Genomic DNA, 22,940 nt, shown 5'->3' with positions numbered 1-22,940 from the left:
AAAAAAAACGAATGCATTTTGATTTATTTTTTTTTATATAAAATGGAAGTCAATGGAAAAACACATGCACACAAATGCATCCGTTTTTCCATTTGTTTTTTCATCATTTTTTGCAAAAATGTAGTGTGAACCCAGCAGAACAGATACAGAAGAAATGATCTCTGCCTAATAAGCAAAGTGTTAAACATACACAGTATATTCATCAGGCTTACATCCACCGACAATATATGTAATGTTTTATATTAACAAGTCCTTTTTAGAAGAAGAGTCTGGCTTCGGCTGGGTTCAAAATAAATTTTTTTTAATCTTTTTTTTTTTTTGCAAAAAAAACAAACAAAAAAAAACAAAACCCCAACAACAATGCATTTGTGTATATCCTTTTAGTTTAGTTTTTCCACTGACTTCTACTATAAAATAACCGGAATAAAACGCATGTGTTTTTTTTTAACTTACACAAAAATGTGGTAGACCACAATTGTGTACGCTTTAAAAAAAAAAAAAAAAAAGTTTGATGATTTTTTTTTTATATATATAATGGAAGTCAATGGAAAAAAATGGATTTAAAAAAAAAAAAAAAAGCATTTTTTTGTAAAAACGTATGGGGAAAAAAAAACAACAAACAGTGTGAACCCAGCCTTAAGGCCCTATTCCACAGGCCGATAAGAGGAGCAAACGAGCGCTATTGGTGCTCATTTGCTCCTCGTTCCCCGCTCACTGCCGCCGCTATTCCAGGAGGCAGCAGTGAGTGGATCAGTGCGGGAGGGGCTGCGAGGGGCTGCCCGGGCGATCGCCAGATCGTCCGTACAGCCCATAGCATACAGCAGCAGTCTGCTGCCACCGCTCCTATTCCATGGAGAGACGGCAGCAGATAGTTGCTGTATCAGTCGTTTGTCTTTTTACATGTTTCAAAGACAAACGACGCAACAATCAGCTGACATGAACGATCTCTGCCTTTTATTCCATGGGATGATTATTGGCCGAAAACGGCCAATAATCGTTCTGTGGAATAGGGCCTTTAGGGTGCCTTCACACCTACCGGATCTGCAGCAGATCTCATGCTGCGGATTAGCAGCGAGATACGCTGCGGATCCAGTCTCATTCATTTCTATAGAGCACATACTCGCAGCGGGATTGTCATCCCACTTTGAGTATGTGCTTTAACCCCCTGTTGCCCGCAGCCAGAGCAGGTAATGTAGGATCTCGGCGGCGGGGCTGCGGGCAACAGGGGGTTAAAGCACATACTCAAAGCAGGATGTCAATCCAGCTGCGAGTATGTGCTCTATAGAAATTAATGGGACTGGATCCGCTGCGAATCCGCAGCGTGAAATCCACTGCTGATCCGGTAGCTGTGAAGGCACCTTTAGACTGTGTTCACACTGCATATTTGTGGTCCATTTAAAATATGTGTTTAAAGGGAAAAGAAACTGATGCAAAAACAGATGTATTTGGATCGGATTTTCCATTGACTTCCATAATAAAAAATGTTTGACCAGGTTTTTGTGTATGTAAAAGTAACCAAAACGAATCCATTAAAGGGAAAGCAAATACCCCACAGTGTGAACCCGGCCTTAGGCCTGACTCCGTTTACAGATCCGTTTTATGGAACAAACAGATGAAATTTTGTACATCCATTTGATCTTGTCTTACATACAGATATACAAGATGCACGGCCAGCGGCCAATGATTATTAAACATGGATCGGCTGATGATCATTTCTTCATCTAATCGTTGTCTGCCGGATTGGTCTGATTGGGCAGATTATAACACGGCCCTTAGGGTCCATTTACACAGAAAGATTATCTAACAGATTATCTGCCAAAGATTTGAAGCCAAAACCAGGAATCGATGTGAAAATAGGAGAAATCTCAATCGTTCCTTTATGACCTGCTCCCTGTTTATAGTCTGTTCCTGGCTTTGGCGTCAAATCTTTGGCAGATAATCTGTCTGTGTGAATGGACCCTAATGCTGGGTTTACACGGAACGATAATTCGCCGAAACGATTAACGATTTCAAAGCATCAATTTGGTTTTTATAACGATCAGCGTTTAGATGGAGAAAAATCGTTAGAAGATTCGTAAGAAAAATCGTTATTGCGATAGTTTTTAAGATCGCTTAAGCCCATCTTTTACATAGGGTGAATCTTTAAAAGACTGTTCACACAAAGCGATCTGCGAAATTTTAGCAAACGACGATTTGAGAACATGTTGAAAGATCAAAATTAACGATTTTTCGCTCATCGCTTGATTGTTTGCTGTGTTTACACGGAACTATTATCGCGCAAATGCGACAGTTATTGCGAAAATTTGAGCGATAAGCGTTCCGTGTAAACGCAGCATTACTCTTCTAAATACACCTACAAAGTATAAACTATTCACCCAGAAATGAAAATTACCTTTTTCTTGAAGAGCTTCTCTTCTTTTCCAAGTTTTAGCTTAAAGAAAAAAAAAAGAAATAAACTTCATTACATTCTATATCCATAATTTCTACTTATATCCATAATTTCTACTTAAAGGAGGAGACAAAAAAAGTATGAAAAAGTATAAAAGACCCCTGTCACATATAAGAAAACGACACATCACTGATTACAAGCTATCCCTGACCCAAGCTCCCAGGTCTACACTCCCTCTGCTGTGGCAGGATGTTTCAGAGACACTGTGTAGCTCCACATCAAAACCCTAAAGGAGTCATTCAGGATTTTAAAAAAATGTCCACTTTCTTCCATAAACAGCGCCACCCTTACCCTCAGATTGTGTGTGGTACTGCAGCTCTAAACACACAAAAACACAAAAAAATGCAACAGCTCACCGCAATGGCAAGATACAGACCCACTACAGACATGAAAAAGCAGCCCCCCCAACTGCTTTTAACTTTTCGTGTCTGTAGTGGGTCTGTATCTTGCTGTCGCATTTTTTTGTGTGTTTGCAACTTCAGCTATAGCAACGTGCTCCTGCCTAGTGTGAATGGTGTTCTAGGAGAGCTGACCAAATTTGTCGAGCAGAGTTGTAATATCACACACACAACATGAGGACGGGGGTGGCGCTGTTTTTAAAAGAAAGCTACTGCATTTTTTTTTAAACCTGGATAATTTCAGGTATAGAGAAGTTGACCTTCTTTAAGAGCTTCTAGAACAAAGTAAAACACAATGAAAATGTGTCACCATCCATTAACATGGCCCCTCCGCTTGCCATTTTGCTGCCCGAATATGAGTGACAAGCAGGGCTCTCACACCTCTTACAGGGGTATTTTCACCTGTCTCAGAGACCCCCCCGCGTATACGCTAACCTCACCCTAAGCGGTCAGACTCATGCATGGGGGGAGATCTATCAAACATGGTGTAAAGTGAGACTGGCTCAGTTGCCCCTAGCAACCAATCAGATTCCACCTTTTATTCCTCACAGACTCTTTGGAAAATGAAAGGTGGACTCTGATTGGTTGCTAGGGGCAACTGAGCCAGTCTCACTTTACACCATGTTTGATAAATTTCCCCTCATGGTGCGTTTCAGAAAGTGCCTCTTTATTAATAGAACAGCCAAAGGCTGTATCTATCACAGTAACCAATCAGAGCTCAGCTTTCATTTTCTAAACTGCTGTGGTAAAATGAAACCTGTGTTCTGATTGGTTGCTAAGGGCAACTGTGGCCCTAAGCAACAGCCAGCAATGCATGATGGGAACTGTAGTCTGTCCCTGCAGACTCTGGAGTACTTCTTTATCTATATTAATACAGATTTATTGGCTAAAAAGAGATTTTAAAACTGGCTATCTCCATGACAACACTGAAGTATCAGAAGACGTATTCTGAACAGCAATAATGGGGCCTATCACCTGTGGGTTTACAGGAACATGTCAGACTAAACTGGCCTGTCAGATTTAACCCCTTTAGAGCTTGGCTAAATTTTTGCCTTAAGTGTGCGCAGTCACTAAAAATTTCCTTTTAAAACAGGGATGGGGAACCTCCGGCCCTCCAGCTGTTGCAAAACTACAATTCCCATCATGCCTGAACAGCCAAAGCTTTGCTTTGGCTGTCCAGTCATGATGGTAATTGTAGTTTTGCAACAGCTGGAGGGCCGGAGGTTCCCCATCCCTGTTTTAAAACATGTTAACAGACCTGCGAAAAGTAATTGATCAGAGCGGGTCTAATCAGAAGACATAGCCGAGAGATGGACTGTGCAGCAGCGCTGTGCAGTCCATCATTTTCTCCATTATTAACTCACTTTCGTCTTTATGTATCTGATCACTTCCTGGTTTCCTCTCTGAACTGTGACCCTGCGGTTGCCAGGCAACAGTGCAAACACTTTCCCACAATCCTCCTTGCTTGCATGTAAAGTAAAAACCATCTGCCAGTACTAAAAGGACAAATCATGTGACTGTGATTGAACGGAGCATGTGTGCCTTAACCAAGGACGACAGGTTATCAAACAGAGCAGCACATGGGGGATTAGTCAGTCTATATCTCTTAAAATGATACATTTTGGGAAATAAACATGTTACACTTACCTCCCCGCACTCCCCCGGTGTCCCCCGCTGAATGCAGCTTCACTACTTTTGAGACAAACTCGTCTCAGGAGTGACAGTCCACTCAGTAAATAACTGGTTGACACAGGACAGTGCCGCCGCCAGTGATTGGCTGAGCAGGCAGTTACTACCGAGATGAGTTTGGCTCTGAAGTAGCGGAGCTGCAGTCAGTGGGGGACACCAGGAGGTAAGTATAACATGTTTATTATGTTTATCTAGAGGGCAGCGATACATAAAAACATTTTTAAATGTTGGATAAACCTTTTAACTTATCCAAGCGATTCTGAGATGTGACATACTGTACTTCAGGTTAGGGGTATATTTTGTTCGATATTCTTACAATTTTCTGCAGTCACCATGCGGGTTAAATCATGTGATCATTTATTTTCTGTGTCATTATGCACGTGGCCATACCAAGTAAGTGTCCTTTTTTCCTACAATGATTGCGGGCATGGTGTGTGTTTTTTTTTTTAGTACAGTGATGTAGTTATATATAAATGTTTTTTTAAATTCTGTTAAAGGGGTATTTCACTCAAACATAAATTTTGATATATTGCTGCCTATGGTAAGACTAACAATTCCTTTCATACTTGTTATTATCTATTCAGTCTCCTCCCCCAAGTCCTCAGCTGCTGCTCTCTGCTGAAGTCACAAAAATCTGTGAACTTTTTTTGTCTCCCCTCCTCCACCTACCCTTCTGAGACAGCTGAAACAAACCCCTGGCAGGCTTATCTGCAACACTGTAGCTTCTTTGTAATACTGGGAAGGTTAATCAAAGTGAATTCATTAGCAACTTGATCTCAGAATAGTTGCAGATACAGCTTGCCAGGCACTTGTTTTGATCAGCCTCAGAAGGGAGGGGGGAGGAGGGGGAAATGCAGAGAAAAGATCACACACAGATTTTTGTGTCTTTAGAAGAAATCAGCAGCTGAGAACTGGGGGGAAGGAGACTGAATAGATAACAACAAGTTTGGAAGGAATTGTTAGCCTCACCATAGGCAGCAACATATCAAAAAGTAATCTTTGAGTGGAATACCCCTTTAAAAGTGAAAAATTCCCTTAGAAAGCATAGAGTATATCAAGAAATTACAGGAAAAACAGAGGCATACATCCAAGACATGATTAGTGAAGAGATAACATGATACCAGTAAAGGCTGTGTAATCTGGCCTGAGCCGCGATGTAATCGAGCACCGATCTGATAGATTAGCGCTCGCTTACAGAGCCCATTACAGGGCTCCACAATCGTGCGGCAAGGGCTGTACAAACAATCACTACATAAAATACATCTTCACATGGACACCAGTTTATTGTAATTTCTTATTAAATAGAGCAAGGCCCTTTAAGTGTTTTTATTAGCTTCAATGACTGTGCATCACAACTGGCTGTAGTGTATTTCCTGTGGTCACCGCACTGAGCTGCTCCCCCACTCACAGCCGTACAAGCCAAGGAAGGTGGGAGTGGGACATAACACCCACCACTTCTCTATTTCCACTCCCTCTAAGCCTGTAATAACATTTCTTCCACTTGCTCTGTTCGTGTCACCTAACCAATATAATGACTCACATCTGTACAGTCTGTAAAGCCCACTTGTAACTTATAACCTACTATACTTGTGGGCTCAGAGGAAAAACAACATAGTAAGGTTGGAAAAAATAATAATAAAAAAACAACAGATATCAGGGGGGAGAAAGAAACAACCACTGTGAAAGAGAAAGCCATTTTTTGCATCTTTGCCTGTTTTCTGTAGACCGAGCCATGCAGTGTTTAGTGACATATGTACATGGGCTATAGATCCTTTAACATGTAATATCTTAAGAGATTAAAGGGAAACTTAAAAGAAGCTGTCTAGAGCCAGGGAGGAGGTGGATAAACCTAACTACATGCACCTATCTCGCTGGCTCCAGCGCTGGGGTCCGCTGGTTCCCACTCCCCGCCCACTTCCTGGTTTAAGTGGGAATCGGGTCATGACATGTCAGGTTTACTTAGCTGCCATAGCGGAGTCCCCATTCAGATCAGGAAGTGGCCGGGGGACCAGGAACTGGAGCGGAGGACAACGGACCCCAGCGCTGAATCCGGGGAGGTAGGTGCATGTAGTTACATTCAGTCACCTCCTCCCCGGCTCTCTTTAAAAAATATGTCGGGCGCCAGACATCTCCTTTTAAAAGGAGAAGTCCGGCGAAAACTAGTATTGTATTGCCCCCCCAAAATTATACAAATCCCCAATATACACTTATTACGGGAAATACACATAAAGTGCTTTTTTCCCCTGCACTTACTACTGTATCAAGGCTTCATAACATGGTGATGACATTTCCCGGATAACATGGTGATGTCACGACCCGACTCCCAGAGATGTACGGGCTGTGGCTGCTGGAAAGGATAATGGCAGGGGAACACTGAGGGACACGGGGCACTGGAGGGACACTGAGCATCCCCCTGTTATCATCCTCTCCAGCAGCCTCAGCCCGCACAGCTCTGGGACATCTCCATGTTATCCAGGAAGTGACATCACCAGGTTATCCAGGAAGTGAAGCCTTGATGCAGTAGGAAGTGCAGGAAAAAAAAAGCACTTTAAAAGCATTACACTTATAAGTGTATATTGGGTATTTGTATAATTTTTGGGGGGCGATACAAAACTTTAATAAAAAATTTTCGCTGGACTTCTTTAAGTAGCAAATCTAACCTGCTGATATGTTCCTACTGCACACGGGGCGCTAAGGATGAAGGTAAGTCTCTTATGTTCAAACTTGGCATAGTTTCTGTACTGTTGCCGTTCAATACCACATCTAGTAAGGTTGTTTGGCGTATGGGGGGCGGGGCTAACTCCCTTAGCACTGATCCGCCCCCTTCTAATGATTATCAGTGGAGCAGATCGGCTGGGGATGGTAGCTCCGCCCCAGTGCTAGCCGTGGTATTAAACTATGAACTGCACAGAAACAGCACAGAGGATGAAGGTAAGAGGCATACCATCATCCTCAGCACCCCGTTTGCAATCAGATTAGATTTGTTATAAAATATATTATATATATATATATATATACACACACACATACACATATCCATTGAATATTTAAAAGCAAAGTTTTATTTTTCTGGTAAAGAGCCATAACTATTTTGCTGAATCTATGAAAACACTTCAGGCCCCCAACGTCCCCATGCTCAGCCATACTAACCCGTTTCTTGACCGTAGACTCCATCGTCTTTTCGAGTGGTCTTTTCCTCTTAAAAACAATGTCTTCAGGTTTCCGTTTTATGATGCCTTCAACGATTTTCTTTTTCGGCGGCTCCTCCGGGGTCTGCCTGGGGGTCTCTTCCCGTTCTTTCTTCTTCACCAGTTGTTCGGTCAGTTCTTTATTGTCCCTATTCATCTTTTGCTCCTTCAGCAGAGACCCAGGCAGGTTGGAGGCGTATTTAAATCCGGGACCTCTTTTTTGCTTGTAGGCCAAAAAGGTGAGAAAACACAAACGACTTTATATCTTATGCTTATAAATGTGGCTCCACTTTTGAGCTACACTGAAAATTGATCTGACCATCATAGTAAGGTCAGAGAACCGAGACTGCTTGCTCCGAATCTTCTTGTTTTCCTTCCAGTCCATCTACAGATACATCTTATATACAGTAGTCTGCAGTAAAGCTGCATCTTCATCATTTTCAAGAAAGTTAAAAGAGTTATCCAGAGTTTAAGAAGTTTTTATATATTGCGGGCCTGTTGGTAAAAATATTAAAGATATTATACTTACCTCTCCGCGGTCCCCTGTTGTCCTGATGCAGCCTCCCCAGTGTCCCCAAGTGACTCCAACTCCACTACTTCCAAGACAAACTTGTCTCAGGAGTGACAGCCCGCTCAGCCAATCACTGGCTGAGTCGGGACAGTGCTGTGGCCGGTGATTGGCTGAGCAGGCTGTTTCTTCCTAGACAAGTTTGTCTCAGAAGTAGCGGTGCTGCAGTCAGTGGGGGACACCAGGGAGGCCGCATAGGGACAACAGGGGAGTGACGAGAGGTAAGCATAACATGTTTATTATGTTTACCAACAGGCAATCAATATAGAAACACTTTTTAAACCAAGGATAACTCTTTAACCTTTAATAGCCATTAAGACTTCATCTAAACTGAAGTGTCAAGGAGGCGGGCCGATTGTCAACGCTGCAGCACTTCAGCAGTATGGCCCCGCCTCCTTAACACCTCATTCAGGAATTAAAAACATTTTTTTACTTCTGCAACGGCTCTTGGCGTGTGTTAGGCTGGGTTCATATCAGGTTTTTGCAGTCCATCTGATGTATACGTCTTATGGAGGAAAAAAAACGGATGCAATTGTGTGCATTGCATTTGGGTTCGTTTTTCCATTGACTTCTATCATAAAAGTCACATTTTTGTGTACATAAAAAAGTTTAAAAACAGATTTGTTAAATGGCAAAAAACGCAGTGTGAACTCAGCCCAACTGCACCACTATCTGTCAGCGGCTCATGCCATCTGGATGGGGTTGCCAGATTCACTTTATGCGATTCATTTAGTCAGTGTAGCTTCAAAAGTGAAGTTATAAATACAATCAATTGTTCTTGCACTCTGTATTAGTCGCAGCAAGGAGATGTATACATCATCACACTTTTACTTCAAGTTAAAGGGGATTCCTGGGAAAAATAATTTATTGTTCTATTTTCCCTACTGTGCACTGAAAATACAAAGGCTGCATACTCGCCTGGTCAGATCCCCCTCTGCTGCCCTGTGCCCTGAGATCTCCTCCACTTTGTACTTATGTCAGGTTTGGTGCACTGGAGTCGGGCCCAGCCCCCCCAATACACAGACATCTCCTCCCCTCTTTGATGTGTCCGGCCAGAGACAGACTCTATTCTGAAGGCGGCCCGCCACTGAGAGGAGGAGATATCGGTGCATTGGAGGTCCTGGGCCCGCCTGCAGTGCACCAAACTGGACATAAGTACGAACAGGAGAAGATCTCAGGATCTTAAGTGATGGCAGAAACGGACGGCACCACTACAATGTGCACAGTGGCGCAGATCAGGTCATGTGGAAATCTTAATTGAGTAGTTACAGTGGTACATTCCCTTTAAGTGTATGCTCAAATATACTATAAAAAGCCACAGCATATACACTGCGTAACTATTTAGAATGATTTACACAACGTAAAACCCACAACATAAAACCCACAGTGTGAACGCTACCCTAATATAAAGCTCTCCATGGTACTAAGGATATTAAAATTGCTCCCGATAAATCAATTATCCATTTTAAAAGGCATTATAACTTTCCATACATTTGGTCTAATATTTTATTACATCACACAGTAAAAAAACTAAAGGAGAACTCTGGTCTGGGGTGATTTTTGACAGAGTTGGGAAGGACGAAAGTAGTAACATGTCCTCTCCTCCCCCCCTCCAGCACTGATGACTGTATCCCTAAGCTCCATTTCCCCAGTCCCTTCTGGGTCTAAGTGGAGACCTATTATTTGACATGTCAGGCCCGCTCAGCTAGTCAGCGACCAAGGTAGGACCCGGTACAGCCGCTGACTGGCACATCAAGTCCCAGGTCACCACTCAGACCCAGAAGAAGTCACTTATTCGTCGACTTCTGTGCAAGCATTTAAACCACTGTTAGTCGCTGCACCTCCTCCCATGTAATGTGCATCAGAGTACAATGAACTTCATAGGCCACATGACTGACAGCTACATAAAAGGTTCTGCAAACAAGTGCCAATCTCAATAAGTAGTGGCTTTTATTTCTCACAATGTTCTCTTAAAGGGGTACTCCGGCAAAACAATTTTCCTTCAAATCAACTGGTTTCACAAAGTTATATAGATTTGTAATTTACTTCTATTTAAAAATCTCAAGTCCTTCACTACTTATCGTACTTATGTCCTGCAGGAAGTGGTATATTCTTTCCAGCTGCCACCTCTGTCCATGGCAGGAACTGTCCAGAGCTATAGGGTTTGCTATAGGGATTTGGACAGTTCCTGACATGGACAGAGGTGGCAGCAGAGAGCACTGTGTCAGACTGAAGAGAATACACCATTTCATGCAGGACATACAGCAGCTGATAAGTACTGAAACACTAGAGATTTTTAAATAGAAGAAAATTACAAATCTATTTAACTTTCTGTCACCAGTTGATTTGAAAGAAAAAAAAAATTGCCGGAGTACCCCTTTAAGAAATAAGTGCTAGAACCTAACTGGGAGGTGTTTGGTCACGGCTTCACTTTGTTTATAGCAGCCAAAGCTTCTGTTCCTAAAGCATTTATACCCAGATACATAATTACGGGTATGTGTCTTGTTTTTTTTTTTTTCTTGGTAACTGATAGGAAGAAAAAAAAGCACCAGAAACCTAAATCATTTAAAGACAACAATTCCTAGAAAATTCCCAATCTACTATTTCAAGTGAAAAACTAGATAAAACACTGCAAAGCTTTTAACCTCTATAGTAAAATTCAACACTGTTAATAAAGCCTGAACACTGAGAAACGTTCGGCCTTCCCGCAGGTCATCTTTTATGGTGCGACCATTAACTTATTATTCCCTTTAAGGCAGGCTTAATAAAACTGAATCTGTCGGAGGCCCCGAGTATAAGAAGCCATCACTGATCGAAGACTAAAACACAGACTCACAAAGTGCTCACAATCCCATGGTTAGGCTTGGCTTATAAATTGTGGTTTATCCCCACTGTTGTCAATGGCAGAAAAATAAAAACAGAAAAATACGCAATAATACACAGTTTTCATGCAATATCTAGGAGTTTTTCTAAAGATTTTAAAATAACTCATTACCTTCTGGCTCCACAGTTAAAAATAATCACAGTATTGTAGATATCGAAACATTACTTTAGCTTTGGCCGCCCAGGCATGATGGGAATTGTAGTTTTGCAACAGCTGGAGCTCATGGACCTCTGGGCATCATGTATCGCTATGATGCTGGGAGCTCTGAAACAGTTAAAATCTTTTCGGCACCGTACTGTACCGTGCTGCTGTGTCAGTACAGTACCGCAAAGATTTAAACTGGTTCGGAGCACCCGGCATCACAACGCCACATGATGCCGGGAGGTCTGTAAATCCGGCCTGTAGCACATTGTCCGTGCACAGACCAAATTCACGGAACGTGGGAATACGGCCTCAGGCAGACAAGTACAGGCTCACGAACCCATTTGGTGACATCCAGCTGGCCATTCAGTCACGTACATTTTCAGTAAGAATGCAGAGCCAGCATGACAATTATGTCACAGTAATATTCTGACACAAGAACGTTTTTTTTATTATTATTTTTTGTGTTTTTATATGCAATAAAAAGCCGCATGCTAACATTCCCTTAGGTGGCCATACACATTAGATACACAGTGGCCAAACCTGCTAATTCCTGCAGAACCACCAGATCATCTAATGGCCGGACAGCAGACCCTGGGAGAAAGCAGGATTAGACATGCTGGATTTCAGCAGATCTGACCTCGTTGAAATAAAGCCGCTGCCGAAAGCATCTGGCAGCGGCTTATTCTACACTCTCTATAGAGAACACATGCTCGTTGGGCCAAGTGTGCATAAATTTGAGGGACTAAAAATGAATAGCTGCTGCAAACACTGACTTAGTTCTCTTTATGCTGCCCATAAAATGAACCTATGAGCAAATCGATCACTACAAATACGAAGAGTTCCTATATACTCACTTTCCCAGTTTTTCCAGCATGGTTACATTTTGGACATTCCCAGCAGTTTGGAAGTTCGTCATTTACGACACCATCAGATTCCTTAATCTGCAGAGAAATATACAGGAGACTTGCTGTTTATGTGAATGGTGGTGACCTGTAAGGCTGTGAGCCTAGGACTGTCCTCCCAGGCATCTAAAGCAACCTTCCATCATATATATCATATATGCAACTACAATTGTCCGAGATGTAAATAACTAACACAGGGCAGGTGAAATATCAGGCACAGCTCGTTCACAGGTAAGGCTGGGGTCACAGGGAGTTTTTTCATCCGTTTTTGTGAAAAATGTGTGTGCATCTGTTTTGGTTAATTTTTCCACTGACTTCCTCTACTGACATGATACACATGACAAATGAATAACACACAATAGATACATATGAGATACTAGTGTATATATACATACCCGCAGTATGAACCTAGCCCAAGCTGAAAATCTAGATCAGCGCTCATTTACTGTTCCTATTGCACAACTCGATAATCGTGCAGCAAGGGCTGTATATGTGTGTCTGTGCAGACCTTGTCTTTAGTATAAAGTAATAAAGTTTATACTTACCTGTCCACACTCACTGATATGTATGCCCGCTTCCTGAAATCTTCCTGGCTTATGCCCACACCCGCCAGGAGAACTGCAGAACCGGTCTCTGAAGTGACAGGCTGCTAAATCACTGGCCATCATGATGGGTACGGGCAAGAGCCAGGAAGATACCAGGGAGCGGGCAGAAATATCTGGAAGCATGGACAGGTAAGTATAAACTTTATTATTCAACTCTTTGGTTGGAATGTGGATCCGCGACGTTATTTTCCTAACGGAAATTCCACCAAGTGAGTGGATAGCCCATTCAACATAATAGAAAAGTGAAACGTTCTTTTACGGGTGGAATCTCGAGCAGATACATTGTGCATTTGTACACGGAATTCGCTCAAAATTCAGCGCGTATTCTGTAGTAATCAGTAATGTAAGGAGAAAATATGACTACAAACACATGGACAACATAGTAAACATTTAAGAGGAAGCACCCATCATCATCATAATCAGTGGAAGACAGACAAAGCCTAGATGGGCAGAGCCGTTCTCAGCACTATAAAGCACGGCCTTTTCTAGGGCCGGGCCACCGCATGGGGCGCCCTCAGCTACGGGGCGCCCCGGTGGCGGGCCGACAGCGCCCAGCCCCCGCACTCACCCAGAGACAGGCGAATTGAAGGCTAAGGGCCGCTGCCGGACCAAGTGTCTGGCAGCTCCCTTAGCCTCCAATCAGCAGAGCGGCCGCGGTGCTGCCTTGTAATCCTTAGGAAGAGAGGGGGAGAGGAGGGGGAGAGGGGCGGGTTACCAGGGCAACTCACCTGTACCGCTCCCCGGCAGCTTCTCTCTCTCATCTTCCGGCATAGGCAGCCGGGTACAGAGACGCTGCCTGCGCCAGATGTGACCTGCAGCCTCTGTCATTTGCATCCAGCACAGGCAGCGTCTCTGTACCCGGCTGCCTGTGCTGAAGAATGACAGAAGAATGAGTGCCATGGAGGGGCTGCTAGGGAGCCAGTACTGGTAAATTACTGTTTCTCTGGTGAAGGCACTATGGGGAAGGGGGGGGGGGGGGGGGGGAGGAGGTGGAGGTTGTATGCTATATGGGTATATGAGGCACTATAGGGGGGATTGGTTATTATATGAGACACTATTGGGGAACTGGCTACTGATTCACTACAGGAGGGATTGGCCACTATATGAGGCACTATGGGGGACTGGCGCTTTTATCAAGATTCGCACTGTTGCCAAAAAGACCTAGAAACTGCCCTGCTATAAAGGTCCTCTCATATGGCACAGGCCACAGCGTTATTATGCCCTTTGTATGAACAGATGTTGGCACTGGCATATATAGATAGTTATAGGCACAATATTCTCCAAGACCTAATGGTGGAACGCTGCCAAATCTATAAAAAGTATACTGGCAGAAAGCGTGGCTGATAACATAAGAGATTGTGTTATTATGACACATATATTACATATGTTTGTATCCATGGCATGCAGCCTGGACTTGGACTATAATGCACTATGGAAAGGATCAGCTACTATATGAGGCCCTATGGGGGACTGGCCGCTATATGAGGCCCTATGGGGGACTGGCCGCTATATGAGGCCCTATGGGGGACTGGCCGCTATATGAGGCCCTATGGGGGACTGGCCGCTATATGAGGCCCTATGGGGGACTGGCCGCTATATGAGGCCCTATGGGGGACTGGCCGCTATATGAGGCACTATGGGGGACTGGCCGCTATATGAGGCACTATGGGGGACTGGCCGCTATATGAGGCACTATGGGGGACTGGCCGCTATATGAGGCACTATGGGGGACTGGCCACTATATGAGGCACTATGGGGGACTGGCCACTATATATGGCACTATAGAGGGAGGCACTATAGGGGGGACTGGCCACTATATGAGGCACTATGGGGGGGATTAGATACTATACCAGGCACTATGGGGAGATTGGCTACTATATAAGGCATTATAGGGGGGACTGGCTACTATATGAGGCACTATGGGTTGCCAATGATGTTTTTGTATTTAGTAGAACATTATTTGGGGTGCCCTATGCTGTAACACACACACACACACACACACACACACACACACACACACACTGCTCCTTCTTAGCAACCCAAATCTTGATAAAAGCTCCCTTCCTTCCCCAGGGCTGAAAACTGAGTGAGGGGCGCTTTTATCAAGATTCGCCCTGTTGCCAAAAAGACCTAGAAACTGCCCTGCTATAAAGGTCCTCTCATATGGCACAGGCCACAGCGTTACTATGCCCTTTGTATGAACAGATGTTGGCACTGGCATATATAGATAATTATAGGCACAATATTCTCCAAGACCTAATGGTGGAACGCTGCCAAGTCTATAAAAAGTATACTGGCAGAAAGCACGGCTGATAACATGGGAGATTGTGGTATTATGACACATATATTACATATGTTTGTATCCATGGCATGCAGCCTGGACTTGGACTATAATGCGGCACAGGTCGGACTTACCTTCAGACAACCTGGATGGATGATTTCATTACAGATGGAGCACTCCATTAGCATGACGTTGAACTTTGCTTCTTGGCCTTCCACACAGTCCTCCTTCCCGGCTTCTCCGCACACTAAACAGACGGCTGTATGAGGAAGGACGGGCTGAGGGGGAAAACAGTCAGGGTGTGAATGGCAGGGAAATATGAAGGGCTGAGTACACTGTACAGGTCATTGTGAAATCCAACAAAACTCCAGGGATTTCCTTATTGCGATGTCAAGGAAATAAAGTCCTATAGTATATACACATGTGGATCATAAGAGATATCAAACTCACGTCCATCCAACTGTGGCTAAACTACAAATCCCATCATGCCTGGACAGCCAAAGCTGAGGGTCCTAAGCTGTCCTATTTAACTGTAATATAATATAAACTAGTGACAGAGAAGCTGAATAGAATGATGTATCACTTACATTGTTCTGTGCAGCTGATCCAGAGATATCCTCCTGAATAACATGGACAATAAGTAGTCCTCTCCATTATGTGCATGAGCTCAGCAGTCCTGGATATTCATGAGAAGCAGAAAACCCCACCCACCAGCTGCTGATTGGCAGCTATCTATCCATGCTGTGTATGGGCAGAAACTGTCAGTCAGCAGCTGGAGGGCGGAGGGAGGGGTGCGGCAAGAATCTTATTCTCCTGCATATTAGGAGAACGCCTGAACAGAATGATGCAAGTAATACACTGATCTGTTCAGCATTTCTATCACTAGTTTATGCTGCCCTCATTTAAGGTGAAAAAAACCTAGTTACAGATTCCCTTTGAATTGAATCAAATCAAAAACTACAGTGAAGGAAGAAGCCCCTGAATTGCTGCATTACCAATTCTGGGACCCTCAAGCTTTCCCTCCTGCAACATCACTGTTCGACTGATAAGCTGCCTGCTGCCCACTCAACCAGTTAGTGACTGGGGCGGGACACCACTGCAGTCACTGACTGGCTGAGCAGGCAGTCCATCAGCCAGTATGGGTACTTTCAACCAAGTCACAACATACTAGGAGAAAATGAGTTCTGGCCAGCTGGTAATGTGGCGCTGCGGTGGCACTAGGACAGGTAAGTATACATTCTTTATTATGTTCCCTCCACTGTAGTTTTTTTTTATTTCGCCAGACTTCTTTAAATTCAACTGAATTTTTTTTTTTTTTTTTTTTAGCGGAAATACAAGGGGTTGTTCACCAAAAAGGATACACCACTTCCTGCAGGACATACAGCAGCTGATAAGTAATGGAAGACTGGAGATTTTTTTAATTGTAGTAAATTACAAATCTGTATCTGGCACCAGTTGATTCAAAAGATTTTTTTTTTTTTTTTTTGCTGAACCTCCCCTTTGATAATATTGCTCTGTGACAAGGCTCCATCCTGCTCGGCGTGTCTGTCACCGCTCTCTAAGAGAGTTAGGACCAGCCTGACATAGAATATTCCGTATAAAATAACGTAGTTTAATCCTCAAACAATTCAGATGTCATAAAAGCCAAAAAGGAGGAACAAGAAATCACTGACTGCAGTTTTTGTTGTTTTAGAATTTCTTCCTGTTTTCCTCAATTTGATCTGGAGAAACATCTGCCATTAATTACAATCATTCGCTTTGATTTGAGGTCCGAATCACGAGGCCAGAATATTCAGCCATCAAACAAACATTGCTCATATCTGAGATCTGCGGAATTGCTGAGAAGGAAAAATGCTGATTGTGTGTTTTTCATCAAATGTTCTTTATTTCACAAAAAAAAACAACAAAATTAGGAGTGAACATTCCTTAAAGTGAAGTTGTCATCACAACAATGCTATCTCATCTATCGTCATCATGTTAGAGAGTGGATTGATTTATATCTTTATGGGAAAAGGTTCAGTATAACTTGTAACCTGTTGATTGAAATCCCTGATCGTTCTGTGTTAAAAGGGGTAGTTCACCAAAAATGTTTTTCTTTCAAATCAACAGGTGCCAGAAAAGTGTCAGAGATTTGTAAATTATTTCTATTTAAAAATCTCCAGTCTTCCAGTACTTATCAGCTGCTGTATGTCCTGCAGGAAGTGGTGTATTCTTTTCAGTCTGACACAGTGCTCTCTGCTGCCACCTCTGTCCATTAGGAACAGTCCAGAGCAGCAGCAAATCCCCATAGAAAACCTCTCCTGCCCTGGATATATAGTATATATATAGTATAGCTGTTATATAGCTGCCTTCAGGAGACTGGACCTGGATACAGTAAGTATAGCTGTTATATAGCTGCCTTCAGGAGACTGGACCTGGATACAGTAAGTATAGCTGTTATATAGCAGCCTTCAGGAGACTGGACCTGGATACAGTAAATATAGCTGTTCTATAGCTGCCTTCAGGAGACTGGACCTGGATACAGTAAGTATAGCTGTTATATAGCTGCCTTCAGGAGACTGGACCTGGATACAGTAAGTATAGCTGTTATATAGCTGCCATCAGGTGACTGGACCTGGATGCAGTAAGTATAGCTGTTATATAGCTGCCATCAGGAGACTGGACCTGGATACAGTAAGTATAGCTGTTATATAGCTGCCTTCAGGAGACTGGACCTGGATACAGTAAGTATAGCTGGTATATAGCTGCCATCAGGAGACTGGACCTGGATACAGTAAGTATAGCTGATATATAGCTGCCATCAGGAGACTGGACCTGGATACAGTAAGTATAGCTGTTATATAGCTGCCTTCAGGAGACTGGACCTGGATACAAGTATAGTTTTTATAAAGCATTAGAACTATAAAGAAATAATAAATGTAAATTGTAAACCTGCTTTATATCACATCTCCTACCAATTTAGATTTTGAACGTTATAATGACAGGGACACTTTAAGGCCAAGTTCCCAAATTGAGGTCACCACGTGCAGCCAAAACACCCTCAGCTGGTCACCAATAGCTGCACTATGTTGCTGGATTGATTGGTAACGCTGCACAGCTATTGGTGATCGCCTGAGCTCGTGGTTTTGGCCGCATGCAGTAGCCACAATGTGGGAATACAGCTCGAGGGCAATGGTCTGATTTCTGCCAGGGGTTGCATTTTACTTCTATGCTAAGACATTACACAAGAGCATCCCCCAACACATCATGTTCAGGAATCCTACTCTCCTATGTGTCTTATCATTAAAAGAAAAACTAGATCATGGCACGAGGGAGAAGAGAAATTCTCTGTGGGTTACGTATATACGTGCTGGCTTTACAAAAATGGTGGCAAGAAAAGGAAAACGTTAGGTAAAGTTTCCTTTCACCCTTAAAGATGTGATCATTGTGACAAATTACATATGGGAGAGCAAATCTCCTGAACGTGACGTGGATGAGGCTGTATAAGCTTAAAGGGTATGTTCACACGGAGGAATAGGCAATGAACTTAAAGCAGAATCCGTGCTTAATTTTACACGTATTCCACCCGTAAAATATGTACATTGTGATCAATGCGATTTCCGCTCTGTTGTTCACACGGCAGAATTTACATATGGAACGTTCCACCACGGATCTACTTTCTGCCCGAAGGATTGACACCTTAATTCTTTGGGTGGATTCCGTTCCAGAAATCTCACACAAGTCATTGGGGATTTGAATTTCCACTTTCCGCTCTCATCCACCAGAGCTGAAGAGGAGGAAATTTCAAGCAAAAAAACTTTCCTCTTCCCCTTTTCTCACATATTTGCTAAGGTCCTTTTACACGGGCGGATTATTGGCCAGGGGCATTGATAGAAAAGCTCCTTCGGTTGATAATTGGCCTGTGTAAATGAGACAACGATCAGCCAAGGGGTGAGAAGGGGCGCAATCCTTGGTTGACCGCATTTTTTCGGCAGGCTTCAAATTTTATTATTGGCCACGAATCTTCCTGTGTAAATGGGATGTGTGGCCGATGACACAAGGGAAACTGACAGCACAGAAATAATAAAAACAGTATATATTATGTACTGTTAGTTTCCAGATCACAAGCAGTGTATACTTACCATCAGCACTGCTTGTGATGCAGCATCCCACCCTCTGGCTCTCCCATCCTCCAGCCGTTCGGCCTCCTCAAGAATGATTGTTGGCGGAAGGAGGCAGGGCCTGAAGATTCAGGATGGGAGAGCCGGTAGAGCGGAAAGCTGGATCACAAGCAGCACAGATGGCAAGTATGCACTGCTGGTCATCTGGAATATATGTATATCCGTGCTGTCAGTTTCAATGGCTGCACAAACAATACAAGAATTGTTGGTGCTGCCCGGCTGCTCTATTTGTGTCGCCATGTTAAGACGCTGCAAACAAGTCCAGATCTCGCAGATCTGCCCTTGTTTTTATCCTAACACTGCCTCATGGGGCCGGAGGCATTTCTATTGTACTGCTGTGAAATAACTATGTCTTAGGAAATAACTCAGATATTGTTGGGTCAAAATAGAAAAAAAAAAAAACAACAGCAAAGAAACACTAAAAGTGCCTATTGCCAGTTCCCTACAGCTCCTGTTCATCTCCTTACTGACTGTCCATTGGTCTAAACTAAAAAGCTGTGGCCAGTGATTGGCTGAGAGGGCAGGTGCACTAAGCTCTCATGTCAGAAGCAGGGAGAAGGAAGGAAACTAATGGGAGCTGCAGGGGGACAGGAGGTAGGTAAGAGGTTTAGGTATTTTTTCCCTCACCCCAGCAACACATTTTCTTCCCAAATGCTGGGAGACCCTTTCAAGTGCTGGAAATTCATGGCACCCAAAAGGACACTACTGACCAGTTGCATAATTTTTCCTAGTTTTTTTTTTTTTCACTCCATCCCTATATTGTGGAAGTGTATGCTAAAAAATCCTGCTCAATGGGAGGCTCAAATACGATTTTCACCTTTGACTGTAACGAGGTTTCGGTCCACCTTGCACAGCTATGCACCCAAAATTACAATAAGATTGCTCCCTTTAAAGGAGAAGGCCCGCCAAAAAAATAAATAAATAAATCGCTGGCATGCAAGGGGGTGTGGGAACAAAAATGTATACTTACCTATCCCCGTGCCCCAGCAGCAATGTAATTTATGTAATTTCCGTAGACTTTTTGGTATGTCATGGCCCCTCTGATGGATTGCCCACTGAGCCAGTCAGTGACTGCAGATGTGTCCCGCCCAAGTCAATCCATCAGAGAGGCCATGATGTTACAGCAGCAGGAGCTGCAGGAGGATGGCAGCTGTCAGAGCAGTGATCTGGCGCTGCAGGGGCACGGGGATGGGCAAGTACATATTCTTTAGTATGTTCCTGCACTCCCGTCTGCCAGTTATTTTTTATTTTCATGGGACTTCTCCTTTAAGGCTAGGGCTAAGCTGATATTTTTATTACTGCTACTAACTAATTTAACTATTGAGTGACAGCAGCTGTGTGAACCCAATGCAAGTCTATCATTAAAGGGGTACTTCAGCCGGGGGCACTTTTTGCTGAGTGAAAAGACGTCCACTCACCTCCCCGGTCCCAGCGGCGGGTCCCGCATCGCGGCGCTCTGGTTCCCTCCTGGTGTCTGACGCGGGCCCGAAACGTGACGTCTCAGGTACGCTCAACCAGTCAGTGAAGGAGGCGGGATCCGTTTCAAGTCCGCTCAGATCCCCCCTCCCTTACTGACTAGCTGAGCGGACCTTAGACGTCACGTCTCGGGCCTGCGTCAGACACCAGGGGGCGGCCGGGAACAGGGCACCGGAGCGCCGCGATGCGGGATCCGCCGCTGGAGCCAGGGAGGTGAGTGGACGTATTTTCCCTCAGCCACCTCGCCCCGGTCCCAGCAAAAAAGTGCCCCGCCCCTGGAGTACCTCTTTAAAGGGGTTGTTCACCAAAAAATCAACTAGTGCCAGAGATTTGTAATTTACGTCTTTAAAAAAAAAAAAATCTCAAGTCTTCCAGTACTTAGCTGCTGGAAGTGGTGTTTTTTATCCAGTCTAGAGAGCAAGAGATGTTTTCTATGGAGATTTGCTGCTGCTCTGGATAGTTCCTGACATGGACAGAGGTGGCAGCAGAAAGCACTGTGTCAGACTGGAGAGAATACACCACTTCATGCTGAACATACAGCAGCTGATAAGTACTGGAAGTACTGAGATTTTTTAATTTTTCTAGCACCAGCGGATTTGAAAACAAAATTTTTTGTGTCAACTACCCCTTTAAGGCTGGGTTCAATGAAACTAAAATGTTCTGTGAATAGAACCAACTAAAAAATCAACAACACAACTATCAATATGTATACATTACGTACAGCTATACACTGCCGCATGATACATGACTGCTTCATCCGTCCTGGTCCCCCGAACTTTTTCATGTCCTTGCAGAAGTGACATTCTCCACATTCTGTGCGCAGGCATGCTTCGCATTTCCGGCAGCGCGTCCGTCTCCTGCGCGCTCCAGCACTGGTCCTGTTCGCAGACAATTTCACGGCAGGAGAAGCAGAAAGTTTACCTTTTGGTCTCCCCACAGCTCGGTTCTATACAAGACAAAAGTCATTTGCAACTTAAGAACGAGGAAAGCAACAAGTTCAACTCCAACATATTTTACATATATAAAAAGCAAATTTAAAGGGGTACTCTACTCAAGTAAGAAACATGTTGAATCAGCCCTCCTGCTTGGAGACTAATAATTCAGCCCATACATGTCATTACATTTTCTGTCTCCTTCCCCTAGTTCTGCGCTGCGGCTGTCTTCTGAGGACACAGAAAACCTTGTGTGAGCTGTTCGCACCATCTCCCCCTTTTGAGAAGGCTTGTGTAACCAAGAGTCCCTGGCCGGCTGTTTCTGCACTCTGAGGCCGGGAGGGATAATCATTGTAAGGTCACTTGTAACTTGGACATAGACAAACCCTCCCGCATTACAGAGTGCAGAAACAGACTGTTAGGGAAACCACATCCATGCTGTTGGTTCTCCTTAATAGCTGCAGATTAACTTCCCCGAATTACGAGACTACGTTAGGGCCCTACTACACGGAGCAATAATCTGCCGGATCAGGCCAATTATAAAAGACATTGATCAGTCGGTTATCAGCTCATCGGGTCTTCCGGTCCTGACCTAAAATCATCAGACCCCAACCGCACATCGCTACGTGTAATAGTAATGTGCAGCCGACGGCTGATGACTGTATAATGAAAATAATATTACCTTATACTTACCTGTCCACACTCCACTTCTACCTGCTCCCGCCGCTAAAGCTTTTACACTGATCTCTAGAGTGACAGGCCGCTCAGCCAATCACTCCTCCGGTTCTGTGCCGCCTCGGCCAGTAATTGCCTGAGTGGCCTGTCACTGCACTGAAGTGCAGTGAGTGGGCAGAAGCCAGGAAGACATCAGGGAGTGTGGACAGGTAAGTATTACTTTATTATTGTCTTTACAGTCAGTAGCCGGATATTGATATTACATGTAGCGATGCACACCTGGCAGCTGATGATTTTAGCTCCGGACCAAAAGACCCCATCAGCCGAAAATCATTGTCATTGACTAATTGCCGTCTTTATTACACGGAGCGATAATCGTCCTCATTTACACAACCACGGGGCTGTCCACAGTTGCACTGACCCATTCATAAGCGAGAAGAGTTGGCGGATTTTCCGCATGGCGCTTCTATTACACAGGGTGATGTGCCATCCGCACCAATGAGGGTTACCTAGCTGGATGGCAGATCACTAGGTATATTCCATAGAGCAAGGATTAAAGGGGAACTATAAGCGGGGTACACGACTCTAA

General features: G+C 43.9%; 1 protein-coding gene across 7 annotated transcripts in view; it reads right to left on the bottom strand.

Moving 5' to 3' along the window:
* Positions 1 to 22,940, bottom strand: part of KDM2B (lysine demethylase 2B) — a 98,079-nt gene that overhangs the window by 8,113 nt on the left and 67,026 nt on the right. For 5 of the 7 annotated variants that reach the window (XM_069960895.1, XM_069960893.1, XM_069960897.1 and 2 more), the window contains 5 exons: positions 21,466 to 21,690; positions 15,243 to 15,386; positions 12,175 to 12,261; positions 7,687 to 7,956; positions 2,393 to 2,431 (listed from right to left, as the gene is read on the bottom strand). In XM_069960895.1, coding sequence (XP_069816996.1) covers positions 2,393 to 2,431; positions 7,687 to 7,956; positions 12,175 to 12,261; positions 15,243 to 15,386; positions 21,466 to 21,690 — 765 coding nt within the window. The remainder of the gene's footprint in view (positions 1 to 2,392; positions 2,432 to 7,686; positions 7,957 to 12,174; positions 12,262 to 15,242; positions 15,387 to 21,465; positions 21,691 to 22,940) is intronic. The other 2 variants (XM_069960894.1, XM_069960896.1) reach the window with 2 other exon arrangements.

Source organism: Dendropsophus ebraccatus, chromosome 3, assembly GCF_027789765.1.
Source record: "Dendropsophus ebraccatus isolate aDenEbr1 chromosome 3, aDenEbr1.pat, whole genome shotgun sequence".
Classification (NCBI taxonomy): domain Eukaryota; kingdom Metazoa; phylum Chordata; class Amphibia; order Anura; family Hylidae; genus Dendropsophus; species Dendropsophus ebraccatus.
The sequence above is the reverse complement of the archived record's forward strand: the minus strand, read 5'-3'. Positions and strand labels throughout refer to the sequence as shown.